Raw genomic sequence first — 21,488 nt, 5'->3', positions numbered from 1 at the left:
CTGTCTGCTGATCTCTGGCCGTCCATCCGTCCATGTTTTCATCTAATGTTTATGCAGTGTAACTAGAAATGTAGGGTTCAAACTTTATTGACATTGGTTTTGTTTTTCAGTTGCCTATAGTCATTTTTATTTCTTCAAATATTTCAATTTAATATTGCAAACAACTTCACAACATACAAAATGAATTATATTAATCCAGAAACATATGTCAATGAATAAATTTTATATATATATATATATTCTTATATTTTGTCCTCTGGTGGGGATAAAAAAATAAACAGCAAAGCTTTGACAACAGCACCTTGACATAGTATGTAATTCCAACATTACCTTGAGAAGTTTAGAACAGTAAACAGATAAAGTACTGAGGAGGAAAACCCTTTTACTGTTGAGTATGTAAACGGAATGTTTTGGTCGGTATCATATCCTTTTTTCTTAGGTGGACAAATTCTCAATTCACAATTGAAGCAGCATGCAAGTTTTTTTTAATGGAACTCGTCCTCACCCTCGCCCTCATCCTCATCGCTCTTTTCCTTCTTTCTCAAATTCTTGGCAACGTAAACAAACCACAATGTCTTGAGGAATGTGATATAGTAATTTAAACTGGGCGCAAATGACTGATCAGATCTTTTTTTAATTGTTTACAAGGTCATGAATATGTTCAATAAATAGACTGTAGTATCACTTTTACTGTATAAACTTCATCTTTTTTTACATGCAGTCCATAAAATTTTCATTTGACGGAATAATTTACCCTGTTATGTATATATACAAATAGATATTTTCTCTTTACTCTCTTTTTTAAACTCTCAATAAAATCTATACATTATATACACTATCTTCCTCTTTTAATGGTCAATGTGCATACACATGATGTGTCTATCCTTATAAACCGCCAGCCAATCTTCTTTTTGCTATCCATGGTGAGTGCTCGCACGTAGGACTGGGTTGTCCTGCATTGGGAGTTATAATGCCTCTTGTCTATTCCACGGCAGCCCTCCTTTGTGTACCCCATAGGGTTACATTTGGTCTCATAAAAGTATTGCTTCAGTTGGCCATTGGGGACAGGGACCTTTTCCAGGACGGTAACGGTCTGCCCAGACATGTCTATTGCTGTCTTTTTGTCCACAGCTGTCACCCACTGGCTAATACTATCACACACACTCAGCTCTCCACGCCGCGACGGGTCAGAATGCCGCCGCACCCTCATGGACATGTTAGCGGCGTCCAGGTAGTTTTTGTATTCCTCCAGGAGAAAAAGCAGCGGTGGCTCTAAAGGCACTTGGTTGCTGATCATCACCCGCGATGCATACAGGTCGACATCCTTGGTCTCCGTGGTGACCACAGAGGAAGGACCCCCTCCTCCCTGGCCCTTGTCAGCCCCAGGCCCCAGCTGAGCTGCTTCTCCTTCCACCTCCAAGAGCTCCTCAATCACCTGCTCAAACGTGTCTGTGAGTGAGGGCAGTCCCCCATGCTGACCCGGCCCACCCCCGCTCTGTGGAGTCCCGTGGCCCCGGCCAGCTGTCACTGCAGCACCCAAGTACCCTTCCGTTCGGTGGCCCCGCATACCCGGGGCGTCTCTCATGGGAGCAGCTCTCATGCAACTGAAGTATGAAATAACCATAGTAAGGAACAGGATGGTCATCACTCTTTTAACCTGGTGGAACTAGAGAGAGAGAGAGAAAGAGAGAGGGATGAGAGGGGAGAGAGGATGAAATGTTAGTGCAACTTATATGTATATAATCTTATGTGGCTATATTATGTATTATATAATATATCAACACTTTTCTTCCATTGAGTTATCAGAGTTGTGTGCTTATACAAAATACTGTACATAATACAGTCATTATTACAGTATTCCATAATATCTCAAGGTTGGATCACAATCTAATTGTGTTCCTTTCAGTTATTACTAAGCACCATTAGATGATGCACGCCTACCAGAGTATCACATTTCTCCTCCAGCTGCAAAGAAAGCCAGCAGTCTGACACCACCGTGAGTGCCCACTACTGTTTGGCCAACTTGAAAATAACAGTATAAGTAATTACCATACATGATTGGATATTTTTTTCTGGATTGGACCTCTTTAAAAATAACAACCCAGACCTAGTTGAATTAATTGCGCATGATTGTGCTGTTCTTGTGAATTCCATTTTTTCGGTTTCCTCATTTCCCATACAATATTTCCCATACAATATTTCCCACAAAGGCCCCAGAAGCAACATTAAGGGCTGCTGACACCAGCGTTTTCAACTGAGGCCAAGTTTTTTCAGACTGGGAGTGGATGTGGCTAGGCATCATGCTTTAAATGCCAAAGCATTAGATTGCCAATTATCTCCTAATGGTCCATCCTACTATGAAGTGCAACCTAATATATCATTATTTTCTCTTCTTCAACAACGACAAATAACAACAATTTTTTTAACAATTATGTTAAACTGATAAGGAAACTACAGTATGTCTTCATCATAATCATCATCATCACCATTATCATCATCATTATCTTTCTCATATTTGATGTTGTAATCCCTGGATGGCATGCACTGTATCATAAACGCTATGTGGCCTGAATACTTTGTTCAGTGTAGCTATTGAACAGGCAAGTTATGTTTCCAATCCAATGTCATGTATTGTAGCCTAACACGTTTCATGTGTTACCCTGACTTCACACCACATTTCCCACAGGGTTAATAGAGACTTATTGATCGATTGATTGGTTGAATACATGAATGTTTCTGACTAGGTTCAGATAAGTAACTGTTTATTTTGTGTAATTTTGTAAAAGGCAACCAATATTTGTTGTAATATTACCATTAATATGCTAAACTTGATAGGGTCAAATTGGGAGCAGGATTTATTAAGGGACATAGAGATGTTTAAATAAAGGAATGCTGAGAGTGAGCAGTAGCGCTAGCAGAGACAGAGAGAGTCAGTAAAGTACTGGTTAGAAAAGTGAAGGGAGGTAATGTGCTTGCATCCTGACACACTCACGTACCCCTTCTATCAGATGCATACTCTGTACAGCTGCTCACATAAATTTGGTACACAGACATTACAAGGGAAAGAATGCCAAAAGGGCCCAACAGAGCCAAAATATATCAATATACACACCCCCCCTCATCCTCATCCTTTACCCCTAGCTCACAATGGCTTCTCTTACCTTTATGCCCTATGAGTCACAGCAATTCAACATATCCACGGACATCCCAGACCCAGAGTCAAACATATGAAAACAACCACAATATAAGAAACCTAGCTCTTTCTCTCCAGAGGGGGGCATTTAAAAATAGCCACGGCAGGGCTTTGACTGCACTCTGCATGCCGCCCTCCTTGTGTCCCGACCTGATGCAGGAATACGCTCCAAGCAGATCCGCTCCCCCACCAGGCAGTGTGGCGGACGGAAGGACCTTAGCAGAAAGGAGGGGCAGACTCCACCTAAAAAGCATTTGTTTCATTCTTAATTGGTGTCTGGGGCCACGGCTGCGATTAGCCAACGCCACAGTGACTGCCATAGAGATATTGCATCTATAAATAGGCGTGCTGGGAGTCTCACAGTCTCGATTGAGAATATCACATCCTTCTCCTTAATGAGCCGCTGAGTCCCCAAGCTCAGTGACGTGTTTCTCCAGAGTGTGAGTGTGTGTTAGAGGGAAGGGAGGGGATGGAGGAGGAGAGGATGGGAGGGCTTGGTTTGTACGTGTTTGCAGGGGGATGGGAACATCTTTCCTCCTACCAACAAAACAACCTTGGAGACAAAACGCAGCCAAGCAAACATAGATGAGCAGGAAATCATTCCAACATTTTCTCAATATTGTAATTTGAAAATAATCATTCATATGAGGTAATCCTTTATCATCCTATAAAGTGTTCCTGTGACCTGTCAAATCCAGTCATTAGGCTGCCCCAATGATCAAGGAAAACAAATACATGGACTGAAATCCCATCACACTGCTTACTGATACATGAACTGATTGGGGGTCCATCTTCATGTAGAAGATGCTGCAGCAGAGGTAGTAGTCCTTCTTCCCTGATGGATCACTGGGGCTAAATTGCAGTAACAGGGGGTGGGGAGTCAGTGCAGGCGTCATTTTGCAGCATAACAACCACAGATGACGTCTCTCCCAGGTCTCCATAGGGGACAGGATGGAGGGGAGGTGTTTTGGGGGCAGTGCCACTCATCAGTGTGCAATTGCCTGCCAGTCCTCTGGGCCTCCTCACACCGGGAACAACAAATAATTTTATTTCTAACTCGGCTATTTCCTGTTTCCATCAGGAAAATCAATATGGCTTATGCTCTCAATCAACATCCTGTTAAAATGCAATCTAGCCGATGAATCACTTCATTGCTGTGGGACTGGCTCAGAAAAACAGTACTCTCTGAGACCTATCTAATTCAAACCAAAGTAAAAGTGATTCTCACCATGGCTGGTGTGTTTTCATTTAATATATTAGACTTGAGAATATCTTCAGCTCTGAATTGGATTTTACGGTCAAGATTTTTTTATCTCCAGGTAATCAGTGCAGTGATATATAATTATCATGTACTGTATATGTACAGTATGTGTGTGGAAGAGAACAAGCAAACTTCCACACTCTATCCAGCCATAACATATATTCCGTAATATCAAGATTCCATAAATAAAATCAGTCCTTTACAGTTGCATTTGGTGCATTCAGAACGTTTATAGATAAAAGGTGACAGATTTCCACATAGTGGCAGGGCTTTGCGATGACACATTCAGATGAGCACCTGTTCAATTGTTGTGAGAGAGGCAGGCACGGCTATACGGTTGGGTTTAGAGATAGCTTGGTGCCTTGCAGTGTTTGCTCTTCGTGCCAGGTGGGGATTATAATGAAAAATCTCCCTTTGACAGATGCTGGAGTGGATTCACAAACACAATGGTGTTTCAACCATGTACAAAACTCAGCACATGACAACATTTGACTTCATATTTCACTTACACTTAACTTACACAGTCATGAATGTGGGCAAATTTTCTGTGGCAATACATACTAACTTTCTTTTTCAAAGAGTCATTTTCTCAAGATTCTTGTCTTAACACGCCTCTCTTTTTCAGATGTTTTCACTTTGAAAACACATTGTCAAGTAAGTCAACACGAGTGGGAAAATACCCAGTCTCCAGATGATCTAAGATCCCTGTACATCAGCTTGTGCTATAGCTGCACCAATCAACATGTTTTCCTATCCAGTCCATTCAAATATGACCTTTGGATATGCTGCAAATAAACCTACCTAAAAGATAATGCTTCATTTATATGAACTATATCTTTTGGAAACATACTAGAGGACTCAGTCACAATATACAAATGTAACACCATTATCCTTCTTTCCCATAATAGCTAACAGATGCAACCAAGACACCACGTGGAAGCCTGTTTTGAGAGATCTGCTCCCCATCTGACACTCGCAAATAGCATCTTGAAATGGATAAGAATCATAAAATAAATGTAATGACCACTTAAAACAAGACATGTTAAGACTGTTGGAATATGTTCCAGTAGATCATGAAGGCCCAAGTGGCATGTTTTCCATTGACAGACAATGTGGGCGTTGTCCTCCACCACTTCCTCTGGAAAGAACCAGTGAGTGTCATTAATGTGGCAGTTGACAAAAGACAGGTCCAATAGCCTATATATATATATATAACTATCATAATATTCAAAGGTTACCCACTTCATACTTAAGCCACCTCCTGATAAACGTAGTACTCTAATAAGTGCAACATTTCCTGTATGTCTATCCGCAAGTTGCACTTACTACTAATTAGTGGTGCAGCATGCTAGCCTGTCAACGTGACTGCCAAGCAGGTCACACAGGTAAAACTGCTTCAAAACCACAGCCTAACAATATTTTATTATGTGTACATTGGCTGTCAAAATGACAAGTTGCCAATTGCTAGCCTGGAATACCAGTGTAGGCCATCTTAATGAATAAATAAACATAATGTCTACATTACATGTCAATTAATTTATTGACACTGTCAGACAGTGTCCCCACATAGGTCGACAAGCCCAGTATTCTGTGCTCTCTTTGGGATTTTTACAACCCTTAAATAGCCCTTATAAACCCTTAGGATAATTACATTTAGCAACGCGATGAAAGACATGTCTTGAGGATAATGACTTTCATCAACAGTGCTCAAGTTAGCTTATTAGCCTACTGCACATATTTATATTTAAAGAAATCAGTAGTATCTTAAAACGATGTTGATTGGAATTTGATTGCAAGTGGTGTATATGAACAATAATAAGATCAAGGCTCAACAGCAGCACATTAGACCTACACCAAGTCCTACTTTAAAACTGGTGTCAAGCTGTTTCCATATATTTGCGCTAGATGGCGTATTAGACCACGAAATGTTCTTAAGACACATCCTTGCTCTCTCTCTCTCTCTCTCTCTCTCTCTCTCGAACACACACACACACACACACACATACACACACACACACACACTTACTTACTTTAAGGCGATAACAAAGTCAAAAAGGAAAACATGAACACTTGTAGACTGAAAAAGCGAAAGGTTACTAAACAAAAAGAAAATCGTGTTAACCGTATGGTATTAATTCATATTTAGTTAGTTTTCCAAGTCTGTGCCAAATTTGGAACCTACTTTCAGAACTATTTGATGCAATGTCCCGAGACAAACTAGACTACACTACAAAACAGCAACAATCTCAGACAGAAAGCTAAAAAAATCTCTACACCAAACATTAACAAGGTTTACTTGGTAAAACAGACGTATCTCGGCGCCGTTGGTTTGTTCTCGAACTTGAGCGCATAAAATGTCATAATTGTGTATTTTCTGCGTGCTCCTTGATAATTGCGCGACTGCTCCATGTAGGGATTCGTTTTAAAATGTGTATATTCATCCTCGCCTTGCCTTGTGAGGTTATCCGGATTAAGAGAGAGCTAGACCAACACTGCAGGGTATAGCTGACCATAGGTCTCAAGTTTCCTATAAAGTCTTAATGACTACATCAAACTTTTGTTTTCATAATTTGCTTAGAAACCTGTCTATTTTTTGAGAAAAGATAGTCAATTTACAGATAGCTAAAAAATGTGTTATCTGAATTACGATGCTATATTATGTAACATAACATTTAGATGCATTGCATTTATGGATTATGGGTTAAAAGGAATAATCTACAATAGGCCTACAGCCCATGTGGGTATGCAATGTAGCCTACTCGCCTATTTCTTACAGTGGCAATAGCCAACATGGATAAATGTACAACCCTTCGCATTAATTAATCAGCTAAATACATCAGAAAACTAAATGATTACCTCCACTGACCCCTTTCGTGGTCCCTATTAGAAATTCAATCAGCATAATAACGCCGTTTTTTATTAATGAACAAGAGGATAGAGTTACACGTATCCTCTCTCAAACTGCGACCGAGTCGGTGCGCCTGCATGATCCCCAACTTGATTACAATACTTTTAAAACATCTCCCCACTCACAAAACAAGCGAGCATCGACACAGCAGAGCGAACATGATCAAAAAAGTTTAGAAAAACATACCTTTTACTGCCCAGTCGTAAAGGAGACCATTCAACAGGACCGTGTCATCTGGGATGTTTTGGACAACCCCTGTGTAATTACTTAAGCTATATTTTCCCTGTACTGTCCGACAGCTTCAGGATATCTCTTCAGCTTTGGAGCAAATAGATTAAATTATTGATGGTGGAAATTGCATGGTTGAGGTAATGGACTCCCATGGCTGCACGGCTCCTTTGGAGATCGCTTAAAACCGAAGGGGTTGCATGCTATACGCCGCACCGCGACGGCACTACGCGATGAGAGACCTCTTGAGCTTGAAATGACGCCTGCATCTCTTGCAACTACAGTAACTTACTACATAATGACGTTGCAACATGTGACTCGCCACTGGCTGACTGGTTGCTTGCCACCAAACACGGTTACCAGAGTCCTAAAGCAGGCCTAGCTCTCATCATGGTTATTATACGCCTTTGGTCGACAGATGGGAGTGGGATAAAGAAGGGATTGGCCATGGATCTTTCTTCCGTGTTTCACTGACATCAGATGTGATATTTTTGTAGCTGTACTGTACATCAACAAATAATAACGCATTTGATTCTGCGGCTACATTGCGTGTCATGATAAGATGTGATTAGATCTGATAAGATGTCCAAGGCTTATAGCATATATATATATATATATATATATGTCTACTACTTAGAAGTTGGTCTTAAAAAATCCCAAATAAATCATGAAAATAAGAAAACCAATACCCTCCCTAAAAATAGAGATTCTTATTCCATGCATTTTACCAGAAATATGGCATTTCTTTAGCGAGCACCGCTACTTTAGTTGTGAAATTGGACAGAATCACACATCACACACTGCTACATAATTATTTCATGAACGTGTTATAACTAAGTGTATATTCTGTATGGGATTGATTAAGTCTACAGAAGATTTACGACTAGCAGTGGATACATTGAAATGTTCCTGTATAGACTAGGAGATGTGTTATAAATGCAAAAGACCTCGTTTTATTAAGCCTTTGAAATGGTTCATCGTCAGATCCCATAGGTAAGCTATGCCATGTATGTTATACCAACAAAACTATGGGTTACAAGTAGATATAACCATCTCAGGGAATGTCCAAAGTTAAGATAAAGAAGCATTCGAATAGGCTAGCTCTCGAAACTGTTGTAACTTAAATTGAAGAAGCCGCAGATTCAATACAAAATAGCCATTTTCCAGACGCCTTTATCCAACGTGACATATAATCATGCGTGCACATATACTTTATATGTGGTAATCCCTCGTTGTGCCATTATACCAGCGCACAAATATTCAGCAACATGGACAGCGCCGCGATCAGCGCGAGAAAAACAACACCATTGACAGTGTTGCGGTCAGCGCGACCACGAAAAAAACATTCAGCACCACGGACAGCGCCTTTATCAACACGCCGCATACTAAACATTCAGAACCGCAGACAGCACCACGATTTGCGCGAGGTGAAGGCCTGATCGCTGATTGAGATCCAGAGCTACTGAACAGCGCCGCTTCCAGGCAGCCTATATAATGAGAAGATTCCATGTCCTAGTTGTTAGGATCTATGCAGGCGGAAAGCCTACTGGTAGACACTTTTTGCCATGATACCAATTGTCTCCATTCCCTTTTCCCCTAAAATAAAATTGTAAACTTCTCATAACACATAACTTAATCATACGAAAGCAAAAGTCTTAGAATTAAATGCAAGGCTTCTCAATATTAAAGGTATATACTCAAGACAATGTACACGTTATTCTGAAGATCCCAGCAGTGTTCAATAAGGCTTGAATCAATAAACTTGGAAAAGGGAAAAAAAAGGTCTCACTTAGATTAATAAAGCTTTTTACTTAAGCACACAGTGTGTGTTCTTTAGAGAAGTCAAGTTATGAAGAGAAATGGTTCTGGGCTCAACCTCAGTCAAATGAAGGAAACAGCTCATTGTCCTTGTGGCTTGGACCTCCTCCAATGAAAGATTTATTGTGATGTGTTTGCTATATGGCCATCGTGATTCTTCTCTGTACAAGTTAATGAGGTGGATGGTTCTTACTTGGCATATAGCAGTATGGGATTGAATGCTCACACCTGCTTTGTGATTCACTCCACCTCCAACACACCCGGGGACATGCCAAGATGAATATAGCCCTCCCTGAAGGATCACAGTAGGCGAGGGCAAACTCTGGATGACAAAGAGTTGCATCAGCAATCGCTGAGCGACATGACTCCAAAAAAAAAGGATCTTGCACGGGGGCTGTTCCAAAAAGGTAATTGATAAATAAATCACTTGGCATCTCATTAGAAGAACAACAACATGGTCTCTCTCATATCTGCAAATACAGCACAATGCAAGGTGGCGTTCTAAGTAGTGGAAAATTCATGAGACTTGTTACCTATGAGAGTTTGTTTGAGGAGATTATTTAGCATTTTGTGTAGAACTTTAAAATGATTTTCAGCGTGTCTGAAATAAAGTGCATCGCAACTGAATTTAAAATGCATAGTTGGGTCACGCTTCAGCAAAGTCAGAAAGAGCTAACCAATACTGAGTACCATGCTGTGCTATCCTATGCAATGCTATCCTATGCTATACTATACGTGTCAGCGCTAATGATCAGCCCTTGCACCCACAGTACACTATGTGTCTGATGAAGGTTACATTGGGTGCCTGATCAGAACTTACTGCCCCTAAACTAAAACTCAGACACACTTACTCATGCTAACATAAGACCATTATGTTATGTTGAGCAGTGAACCAAACTGGCTTTCATCATGCCACTTTCAGAATAAAAGATTTCAGACAATCACCAATCCTTTTTCAGAAAATAGACATAATTCTTAAAGTTACGTGTGGGACATCTCCCACTAGGGATATCTTTGTCAAAAAGTGTCATTGCTATGCAAAATGAGTTCTCAAGAGTGATGGGTGCTTTACCATGAATGGTGTGGCAAGCCAACATTTCCTTGTTTCACGTCTTTCATAACATTACAATCCTTGGACAGAAGCGGTATACTCATGCTTTCTTTTACCCATTGAACAATTTTCTACTCAGAAAAGGGCAGCATGATATTTTTGTAATATTTTAATATAAACACGTAAAGTTAGGCTACTTGAAGGGTACTATGAGGTGGTCTGAGCATGCAATTTAGAGCACGGTGATGGAGCCCTGTTCACTCCCATAGGTTCCCTTAGGGTGGCAGTAACCAGAAATCTGAAGCATGGACTATACACTCTCTCCAGCTTTTACACCATTTTCAATGTGAGCGAACATTGAACTTCATTTTGTATTTTGGGTGAACTAAACTTTTAAAAACTAAAACAGACATCAACTTTTAAATAGATGGTTCTGAAGTCCATAAACAAATAATTTAGAAATATTGAATAACGTTTTGAAGTTAAAGTGTGGCCCATACAACATGATAGTCTTCACTTAGCGAACGCAAGAAGCACACACTGTGGCACCCTATACCTGCTCTTCACTGACCAGATGCCCAAAACAACACTGATGACACTACACACAGGCATACATCTTTCACATCTTCTCTTGCCAACTGTGACATCATTCTGACAAGTCAGCGATGCCAAGATCCACACTGTGACATGAACATTCAATTAAGACACCTTCAGAAGATACCTCTTGGAAGTAATCAGACGATAGAATAACAAGGCTCTGTGGCAGCATCAACATGGCCATCATAAGCATATCTGCTGAGAATTAGCTACTCTATATCAACATTCACACTTCAGGGTACAATTAACCCTTTCTCTGCTTCCCATGAAACATAATGAATGTCCGGCTATAGTGTTATTAAGAACCAGTGGTAAGTCTGAACTCTAGTCTGTCTATGTATATACTGCCCAAACCCTGTGGGAACACCTGGATGAGAAAATGGATAATGCATAACAAGCTCAGTTCAGGGGAATTTGCAAGAAGTCTCATATATCTTTCTCTCTCTCTTTCTCTCTCTCTCTCTTTCTCTCTCTCTATCTCTCTCTCTCTCACACACACACACCACAACACAAACAAAACAAAAACACACACTTTGTTTCGTCAAATTGACTGCAGCACCAACTCACACAAATGAAATGTACAGACACAGAACAATGTTTGTCAGAAAGTCTGGGGGATCTAAGCTGAGCTCTTATTTGAGCACTACACCTAAGTATTTCAATAGGTAAGGTAAATGAGTCGCTCGCCCCTGTCCATAACACAGGGATCCAACTTGATGTCAACATCAAAAGAGTGTGGAAAGCCAACCAGTGGTAGAGCTCAGCATACCATTCCATATTCAAACACTCATGGCAGGTATCCTGAGTCCAACTTTACCACATAAGACATCTCAAAGTTATGCTGTATACAGATATTAATTAGGCTACTGTACAGACACATATGCATAATATGCATGCACAACAAATGCTTTTACAATTACATCTATTTTTCTGAGCACATTCAGTACAATGCACTCTCTTTAATCAATTACATATAAGAACGGAATTGAGTTGATTGTAAATATGACAATTCCCTTATGCCTCTTTTCTATTTTCTGAACAGATGCAATTCATCGGACCTCTTTGTTCCACACACACACACACACACACACACACACACACACACACACACACACACACACACACACACACACACACACACACACACACACACACACACACACACACACACACACACAAACACACGCATACACACAACGAATTGTCCTGCAGTGGCGTCATGCCAGCAGCCAGTCAGACTCTTGTCTCGTTGGTTACAATTACCGGACAAGCAGCACAGCAAGGTATTGGTTTTGGAAACAACAACCTCGACATATTGTGTTGGATCAGCTTTTGTAATCGTGTATTCCCGTGATTTAAACTAACCAAGATGTGTCTCGGCATCGTTGAATAGATAAATAGCTGGATTCAAACGTTTCAACCCGCCATAACTCATTATGATGACATGATAATTAGATGGGTGGAGGTGCTGATAATGAAAATGATGACGCCACCGCCGATTATAATCCGGTTATTGTAATATTATTATCATTAGCCAATCAATATTATGATAATCATTAGCCTTTTGTTGTTTTTGTTTTTTACTGTTACGGAAATGTTAAACTATCCCTTATCCAATTACGCACAAAAAGGATGGAAAACTGAATTTTTTTTGTAAAAATGTTGTGTTGAGACTCAGAGTTCCAACTGGAGTGTTATCAACTATTAGCCTACTTCAGATCCTACCAGGTAAAATAATAAAATACTTCCGAGAGCTATAGGCTACAGCTACAGCTATACATGTTCATTGCCCTCACCATTTAAAGTTCATGAAAGGTTGACTAGGGAAACTAAACACCTTTATAAGAACGCAAACAGAAATATCTCTCATCGCCCCTGTGAGTCATCTATAAAGAATGAAACACGCATATTCTGTCAACTATGATGCCACAATAGCATTTCATGTTATTTGGAATGAAACCTACCATCCTCAGATTTGTTATTGACGCCCACCTCAACTCTGCAGCGCTAAGAGTGCGGAGAGGGGGGCGGGTTGAGGGAGATTCTCAGTAAGATAACAGATCCCCATTTATGGACTGATCCGATGACGTACATTGCAGAAAGTTCTAAAAAAAAACTTCATACATACAAAGTGTGTCGTGCCACCCCACAGACCCCCCCTATCCCGCCTCCGCTCTTCCATCCCTCCGCACGCCTACACATAAACCCACGTCTCCTCTCGCTACGACTTTCCTGAAGAAAATATGTTATTCCTGAGAAAATTATTAAAAGAAAAAGCTGACCAAATTAAGAAATATAACAGATAACCTAAAAATCGAATAAATAACAATATACACGTTGCTTTGTATGCAGCCAATTTGTCATATTGTCGCTGGTCTACTCATTCATAAACCCACTGCAACAAATAAAACGAAAACGTTTTAGGCGATCGATTCGTTAAGCATACCCCTAGTAATTATCATCTTATTGTAATGTCTATTATATAAAACCTTTTATTCATAATATTAACATGATTCCACTTGTTCTTATTATTACAGCTGATATATGTTACAACACACAGCGTCATCCTAGCTAACGGGTCTCCTGCTTTCCTATAGGCAATAGCCTAATAAGTATACTCATTTCGTTAAATTATTAAGTACATTATTTAATTAAATAATGAGTCACGCATGGACTTTGTTTTAAAGAGCCTTATTTGGTTCTCTAAAGCAAGCTAGAATTGAACTTAAACATGTCATTTAAAAACACAATGAAGCTGTAATAATTCAGACGTAGCCTATAAATGAGGATAGGCTCAATAATGCATTGAAATGTAACCCCACTGGAAGCCTCTTGATTAAAACAGGGCTGCGAGCGCTTGTGGGCGTTGATATCTTAGGGTTTCTCGCGCAGCTGTTTGCCATTCAATAGCATCATCCTGAAATCAGAATATTTGAACTGAAGCCGTACAAAGAGATAGATTGAATACAGACAATATCCACAGTTTCTTCGCTGGCACGCAAGACGAATTTCTAAAGTCCGTTGGCTGTTAAGTCAGCAAAAACATTGTCGCGGACTAATCAATTTGAAGATCATCGCAATCTTGCATGTCTGATTTTATACTGTCTTAAAAACACACTGCTTTCAGACAATTTGTTATCAAGCCATCTTATCTCGCACCACCTTTAGCCAGCCATAGCCTAACATCTGTCAATAGGCAGTTTGACCACGCCTATCTTTCTTGTAATTTCATATCTCTGATTGCATCTTTGAAATTCCTCTGATTTCTGTGCGAGGATTTCTCGGTAATGTTTGTGTTATTCATATTTCATTAAATCATTGTGCAATAATTTGTGGTTTTGCTATTTGTTGTAAACGTGGAAGTTGTCTCCGACAGGTCGAATGTGGGCTACACAGACTTGCGCGCGGACAAAGACGGGTAGCAGGTGATGCTAGTGCTAGAGTGAAAGCGCAATATGAATGAAACCGAGGAGCGGCCGTAGTAAAAACACAAGTGATTTGATCGCGATGACGGAGCTATTTTTTGCAGCTTAGGGTCGAGAGAGGAATAAAATAGTTTGATATGAAAAATACATATAGGCCTAGATAGATAGATAGATAGATAGATAGATAGATAGATAGATAGATAGATAGATAGATAGATAGATAGATAGATAGATAGATAGATAGATAGATAGATAGATAGATAGATAGATAGATATGAAGCGAATCAGTGAGAAGGAGGTAGCCTGGGTTGAGGCTAATATTTTATTTAGGACATGCACCATTATTCTGCTTAGTGCCGGGTAGAATGATTCATGAATTGCGCATTCCAAAGTTCCATTTCGATTGGGAGACAGGATACCGTAGCCTAGATTGTGTTGCAGTAAATGTACAAAAAATATATTTGAGTGATTCTAAAGGTTCTGTTTACGAGTTGTATTAAGCTTCCCTCCATGCATAGCCTTGGTAAGTCACTCTGAACAAGAGCGTTTGCTAAATGTCTACAGCATAAACCTAAACGAGTGCTTTGCGTGTTTCATTTAAGGCTCCATCATGTATACTCATAGTAATGATAAATATTGTAATCTGTATAAAAATATACATCCTTCAAACGAAACTTTGATGAGGTGAAATAGCACCCTGCATAAATCCATAAACGCTGACTGTTATCAATCAAATCAAATCAAAATAGTCATTCAAATTGGAAAATAATTAGCTGGATATAATTTCACGCAAATCAATGCACAATACCATGACGGTGCATTTGATAGGATCCAAGTTCAATTTGAAACCACAAAACAATATAGTCGATAATGACAAGGATGGCGGATGAATAACAATGAATCACAATGAAGGGAACTCTTACCTTTTTAAGGGCTGACAACCACTATCAGTGGTTAGATCTCCAAGACCAAGACTTGCATTTCACAAAGTTAACGCGGTATACCAAGACTGGAGCTTGAAAAGAACGCACGCCCTATACAGCGGCTCTAAGATTTCAACTTTCACATGCTCTAAGTGGCGAGACAAATCTCAAAGCGCAAGCCCTTCATTGATACGCGCTTTTCTCCTATTTTCCGTTTTAGATCACAGGGCTCCCTCAGCATACTCTTACCAAAAGTTGCAAAAAATTCCCCAGCTTTGGTAAGGGAACAGCAAAAGAGAGTTGATGTCCACTTGGTGTTTTAGTCCATGCAACGACTCCGGTGCCTCTGTCCAACGTGCTGAAAGCATAACACAGCGAGGGTAACTAAGGGGGCAAAAAAAATCTATAGTTTTGTTAAGTGCCATTTGATACTGCTTTACTCTACTGCTACCCAACGCCTTGTCACGTGAACGTTTTTCTCCCCAAGCCCGTCCTGTTAATATTTGATCACATGTTGGCCGGACCTTAAGAAAAGCAGCACCTATACCAAAAGCCTCTAGTCACCACAAAGGCTCAATCAAATAGCATCTCCAAATAGCTGTACACCTAACAATGCTGATCCTACTGCGTTATTGTCGCACTCTTCAAGTCATGTACAGGGCAGAACGACAGGTACACACATGTTGCTTTCATTGGCACCACACTTGAAAAAAAGATATTCAATACATACCATAAAACCCTGGTCAGCAATATACACAACCTTAAAGCCCTCAAAGACAATACAGCACACTCGCTCATTGCGCGCACAGATGATACAATATATCCCAATACATAGTTTACCTGCATTTCTTGAGCTTAGAAATGTCTTCCAATATTTTTACGCAAGCTTTGCCAATATCATCCTTCTTAACAAACACATGGGTCTCTGTTGAGAGTTTCTTAAGTAGCCCACATAGTCCATCCCATCATCCAGCTAGCCTATATTAATTCCCGGATTAAATCGCAAGCATTGCTATTTCTTGGATACCATTCCTGTTTCGATTGTATTTCCATGTTACTTACCATTTTCCTCTTCGCTGTCCTGGAGATAGAAGTGTGTTAATATCCACTCACTCCAACAGATGCAGGTAGGTAATGTGTCTTGTTTGAAGTCATCATATGAGAACTTCTGCTGTGCTCAGTAGATCGCCCACCACTTCCGTGACTTATCAATCTAATAACCCTTTGCAATCTCCGCGTGCTTAAACTCTGTAACACCTTGGTGGCTCTACAGTCAGGACAAACAACAACCAGCCGCGATTTTCACAAAAGCCTTTATAGATAGAAAGACAGATATACGCAATACCCTCTCCCGGACCACGCCATTAGAGGTCTTGCGTGATTGAAATAAGCGAAGGCAGTCAAGTTTATGAGGGACCCTAACTGGCCACTCAATGAATACAATCTCAGTTCTTTAAATTAGGCTGTTTGCACAATAATGTTGAGCCCCCCTAACAGTTGTACAATATAAGACATATGTACGAAGTAGCCTAGGTTATAGCTTTCGCTGCCTATCTATTGTTACCATTCAGGCAATATTACGCAAAGCCGGCACAACTTTTAACATTTAGATTTTTTCAATCAGAGGTGGGATGATACCCGATAAGACAAACAATTCTCAATCTTTTATCGTCCCTCTCGAATGATGTTCTTTGAGAACTTGTTGCTGCTAAAAAATCAAACTAGCGTTGAGGACGAAACAGAGCCAGACTCATATACTTACATTTGTAATATACTGTTATTTGCTTCGTTTTCAAATGCCTAGACAAATCTGAAGTGAATCCACGTCTTCAAGTAGCCTAAGCTATGCCATAAACTTCTAGATATGTTTAGGTATTTCGTTGTAGCCTACACCTCAATGGTTTAAATCCTAAATATTTCAGTTTACAACCATTAATTCCAAGTTCAAACGCGATATCTGTTTTCAGTAAAATTCCATCAGTTGCACGGCGAACACTCAGCCATCTAATTGTTATGCAGTGACGAAGCGCTATGCTTGGGGTATTCGTCACACCTGTGACACTTCTATATGCGCTACAAATGTACTGGTAAGTAACAAGAGTAATAGGAGATATTTGTACAACTTTGAACCAGGATTCGAACTATCTAGGGAGTTGTAAAATAAGTGAAACAGAATGGTATTAACAATTCGTCGCTCATGGCAAATACTGTAGAAATGGTAGCCTATGGCTACATTAGATCTCTAGAATATGCACACTGCACGCACCACATAGGCTACGTGGACTGTCGGACTAATTAGACAACTAGGTTTAACAATGTAACACATAACTCAATCAGAGGGCTGTACCCGAAAACACGATGCCACTGACACTTGCATGCAAGGTAACCCTCCCTTAATTCTGAGTCTGTACATACTGTATGTCTATTTTAACTTCCAGTTCAAAGGACCACTTCTAGAGTAGAGATAGCATTCCCCAGGTAAACATACATAAACTCCATCAACCTGTGTGTGTGTGTGTGTGTGTGTGTGTGTTTGTGCATTTGTGTGTTACTGTGTGTGTGTTTGGGGTGGGTTATGGAAGTCAAGAGGGCTGTGCAAGACTATGAAGTCCCTGAAATCAACTTGATACCTTCAAAAACATCACATGTGCACAATCAGATAGCCTATTATTTTTATAGAAAATGTATTTAATTACATAGCTCATCACATACCAACTAAAAGTGGATGTAGTTTCCATACCTGTTCTACAGCAAGGCTATTCCCTAAGACTGTTTTTGTTTGGCAAAAATAACAGCACCCCAAAATAAATCAGTCTCCCTCCATGGCAATGGATACTACATTTTCTTTAGTTAAATTCTCACTTATTTTAGACGCCGATCAGCTCCGTGCTAAATTAAGGCAAACTGTGGATGGACCACACATTATTAGATCACTCAGATTGATTAGTAGTAGCCCTCCCACAAGCACATAGAAGGTGGTACATTAGAATGTACTTCACCCGTCACCTCTCCGTCTTCTACCGTCGTCCTACTCTCAGTCCTCCTTAGTCCTCCTCATAACATGGCAACTTGACTTACATCTACTTGTTATGTTGTTAACGCTTCTTCTGCTCCCACAGCTTTCACACACTCTGCCACTGACTCATGCTCGCCCCTTTTCCACTATCCATGCCCTCCCCCGCACTCTGCACCACAATATCTTATGGCTGACTCCGAGGTCACCAATTGATCACTTGATTCCTGGACTGCATGTTAGTTGGCATGGAATTCTCCCCTATGCCATATGCACTACCCTACAATATCAGTCACCTCTTGTCTACAAAACATGCACATGACTTTAAGTGTTGTAGATGAACTGGTTTGTTAGGATTATTCTCTTCTTATCTTTCCAAGCTGTGATTGGACAGATCCAAGACTGATCAACACCAAGACCATTCCAGAAAGGGATTCCTACAATGGGGCCATGTACCAAGAACTTCATGTTTAAAGCAAAACAGGTCAGTGAACAGCAGGGACCGTACATTTTAGCAATCTTGAAACAAAAGTCCCAAAGCAATTAAAACCAATGAGACAATGTTCCATTACAGCATATTCACTATGCACACAAAAAGGAACTCAATTTCAGTCAGCACAAAAACTCAATATGAGCAAAAAACATTGTAACAAACATATGATAACTTGTTACTCCGAGTCAACACATTGATATGATACATTTCCAGTTCCTGAATCCTCAACGAACAGAAACTAGACCTACTCCTGTGATAACTACTCACAGGTCCCACCATTATGCATTCTTCACAGGGTCAGACTGGAACCTGAAATCGGCCCGGGGATTTCTAATACACCGGCCCATTTTTTCCCTTGAGGCTCATTATTAGCCAAATAATGATAATTCTGTACAAAAAAACCCTATTTAGACCTGCCCACTGCTAAAGATGGACCAGACCAAATGGCGTTTGCCCTAACTGCCCTATGTCCAGTCTGTTTCTGCAGGGGGTGAGCAACCTTTCACCTGCAGCATCATCAACTAACTACCTGCAGGTTCTCTATCCAGGATTCTCTCATATCATACAATAGTCACTAAGGCTTTCGTTTTTTGTTCATTTTATAGCAACAGTACATAGTTTTGAGTTGCAATATCAGTTTTACCCTGATTTAATAATCAAAATCAAATCAATAGATCCACAGTCTGGTAGAATTCAATCACTTTTTTTTATTGTTTTGAAGGGGTTGTAAGATAATTTCCTCAATAGATTCCTCATGCATTATTACTTATGCATGTAGTGCAGTCCTTAGAGATGTGTGATTACATTGGGTTTCTCTCAGTAGGCTCCAACAGGTGAAATAGCGTTAGTATTGCAGTGCTAGCTTGGAAAATGCTAGGCCAAAATACAATCCTTAGCTTGTTTACCTGTAGCTATTTATTTAAAATGTATGTTTCTTTATAGTTTAACATGTGTTTTAGGTCATCCGGCTTTCTTGTTTACCTCTGTTAATTACATTTGGGCAAAGCCTGGTCTCTGAAATCATTACTAAATGTAAAGTGCCTGCCTACCATTTTTTTGTCCATCAGCATTTTCCTTTGTTGCCTGTAACGAAAACTATTATGGGTGGATGGGTCCTAAGAGGACTGCGTATCATTACTCTGTCTCAATCTTTGTTCCATAAATATTGATAATGAGTGCCTCACGTCACGAGTTACTAGTACCTGCGCTAAAAATAGTGTACACACTGATGGTGGGATATCTCTAACCCTCAGATCCCAGTCCATCTCTTCAACTTCTCTCCCAATGTCTCTGTTTACAGGATGTTAGGCTCTACAGATGAGTGCATGACAGCGAAACTGTTTCACTCCCTTTTTATTTACCATTAAGAATCCAATATGCAGAAAGAGTAAGTATTTTTTCTGTCACAAAAGGACAGAGAGAAAAGAGAGAATTGTTTTAAATGATGCTTTTGTAACACAGACACCCCTCTCGTATTTCGACTGCCCTTTAGGAAGAGAACACTAGCAAAACCTATTTATCTTCTCATCACGGTGTGCTGAACTCTTTGTAGTTCTTCTCTGTCATGCTGCACTGCAACATCAGAATCAATCTAGGTTTATCAGATTACATGTCCCCTCCCCAGTCTACCTGCTAGTGTCATATTCTGTTGGTCCAACTTGTGACATAAAGTGACTGGCCTTCATGGCCAAAACCCTGAGGTAACCACAATGATATGGGGTAAAATAAAGTCTAGATGAGGAAAAGGAATAGTCGGCATAGTCATTACAGACTATCAGTCATTTCCTTCATAACAATATATGTTTTTACTCTTTCTTAACTCTCGTCCTTGTTGTTGTCACATCCCATAGGGCACAGACGTCAGTTCAACTAACATTACCTCAATGTGAAATCAACAAAAAATGTCACCATGATGTTGGATTTAGGTAAAAAGTTGGGTGAAAAAAAGTACTTTTTGCAAATCCAATCAGTTTTCAACATTGATTCAACGTCATCATATTTTTGTTGTTGTTGTTGAAATGATGTGTAAACGACATTGATTCAACCAGTTTTTGCCCAGTGGGGTGATGTGTGTTTGTTTATGGCTCTGCAAGGGCCTGTTTTACATTTTACATTTTAGTCATTTAGCAGACGCTCTTATCCAGAGCGACTTACAGTAGTGAATGCATACATTTCATTTTCATTTCATACATTTTTTTTTTCTTCGTACTTGGCCCCCCGTGGGAATCGAACCCACAACCCTGGTGTTGCAAACACCATGCTCTACCAACTGAGCTACGGGGAAGGCCTGTTGCATGCTGCCAGCTCTGAGCTTGTCATAAATCATACCCTGTCAAGTTTGCCTGAGCTCATCACTAAATAGCAACATTTCAGAACCAAACATGTACATTTTAAAGAAAGTACATATGCATGTTGCTATTACTTTTGGGGCTTTTGCAAGTCTGTAGAGCTGTTTGCCCTCTCCCTGAGTTGAGGGAAGAATGAACACACCCATTTCACTAGGGTAAGAATTGCTCCTCTTAATAAACAACATATAGAGACAGATACAGTGATGGTATTGCTCAGTCAAAAAGCAGTA

At 40.0% G+C, this 21,488-nt stretch overlaps 1 protein-coding gene across 3 annotated transcripts; it reads right to left on the bottom strand.

The window, feature by feature from the left end:
• Positions 1–534: 534 nt before the first annotated feature.
• On the bottom strand, positions 535–16,584 carry LOC115203218 (brain-derived neurotrophic factor). 3 transcript variants are annotated; one of them, XM_029767683.1, is made up of 3 exons: positions 16,467–16,584; positions 15,405–15,762; positions 535–1,666 (listed from the first exon to the last, which is right to left on the bottom strand). In XM_029767683.1, the coding sequence occupies exon 3, from the start codon at positions 1,643–1,645 to the stop codon at positions 836–838; it is 810 nt and encodes a 269-aa protein (XP_029623543.1). In that variant the 5' UTR covers positions 1,646–1,666; positions 15,405–15,762; positions 16,467–16,584; the 3' UTR covers positions 535–835. The 3 variants fall into 3 exon arrangements, with proteins under 3 accessions (XP_029623543.1, XP_029623545.1, XP_029623544.1); XM_029767685.1 differs by lacking the exon at positions 16,467–16,584 and having other exon boundaries at positions 15,654–15,773; XM_029767684.1 differs by lacking the exons at positions 15,405–15,762; positions 16,467–16,584 and adding an exon at positions 7,549–7,843.
• Between the last annotated feature and the right edge of the window lie 4,904 nt (positions 16,585–21,488).

Source organism: Salmo trutta, chromosome 12 (genome assembly GCF_901001165.1).
Source record: "Salmo trutta chromosome 12, fSalTru1.1, whole genome shotgun sequence".
NCBI lineage: Eukaryota > Metazoa > Chordata > Actinopteri > Salmoniformes > Salmonidae > Salmo > Salmo trutta.
This window is presented reverse-complemented; position numbering and strand designations above follow the sequence as displayed.

Excerpts from the sequence above, each read along its gene's own strand:
- LOC115203218 (XM_029767683.1), bottom strand. The coding sequence starts at position 1,645 with ATGACCATCCTGTTCCTTACTATGGTTATTTCATACTTCAGTTGCATG.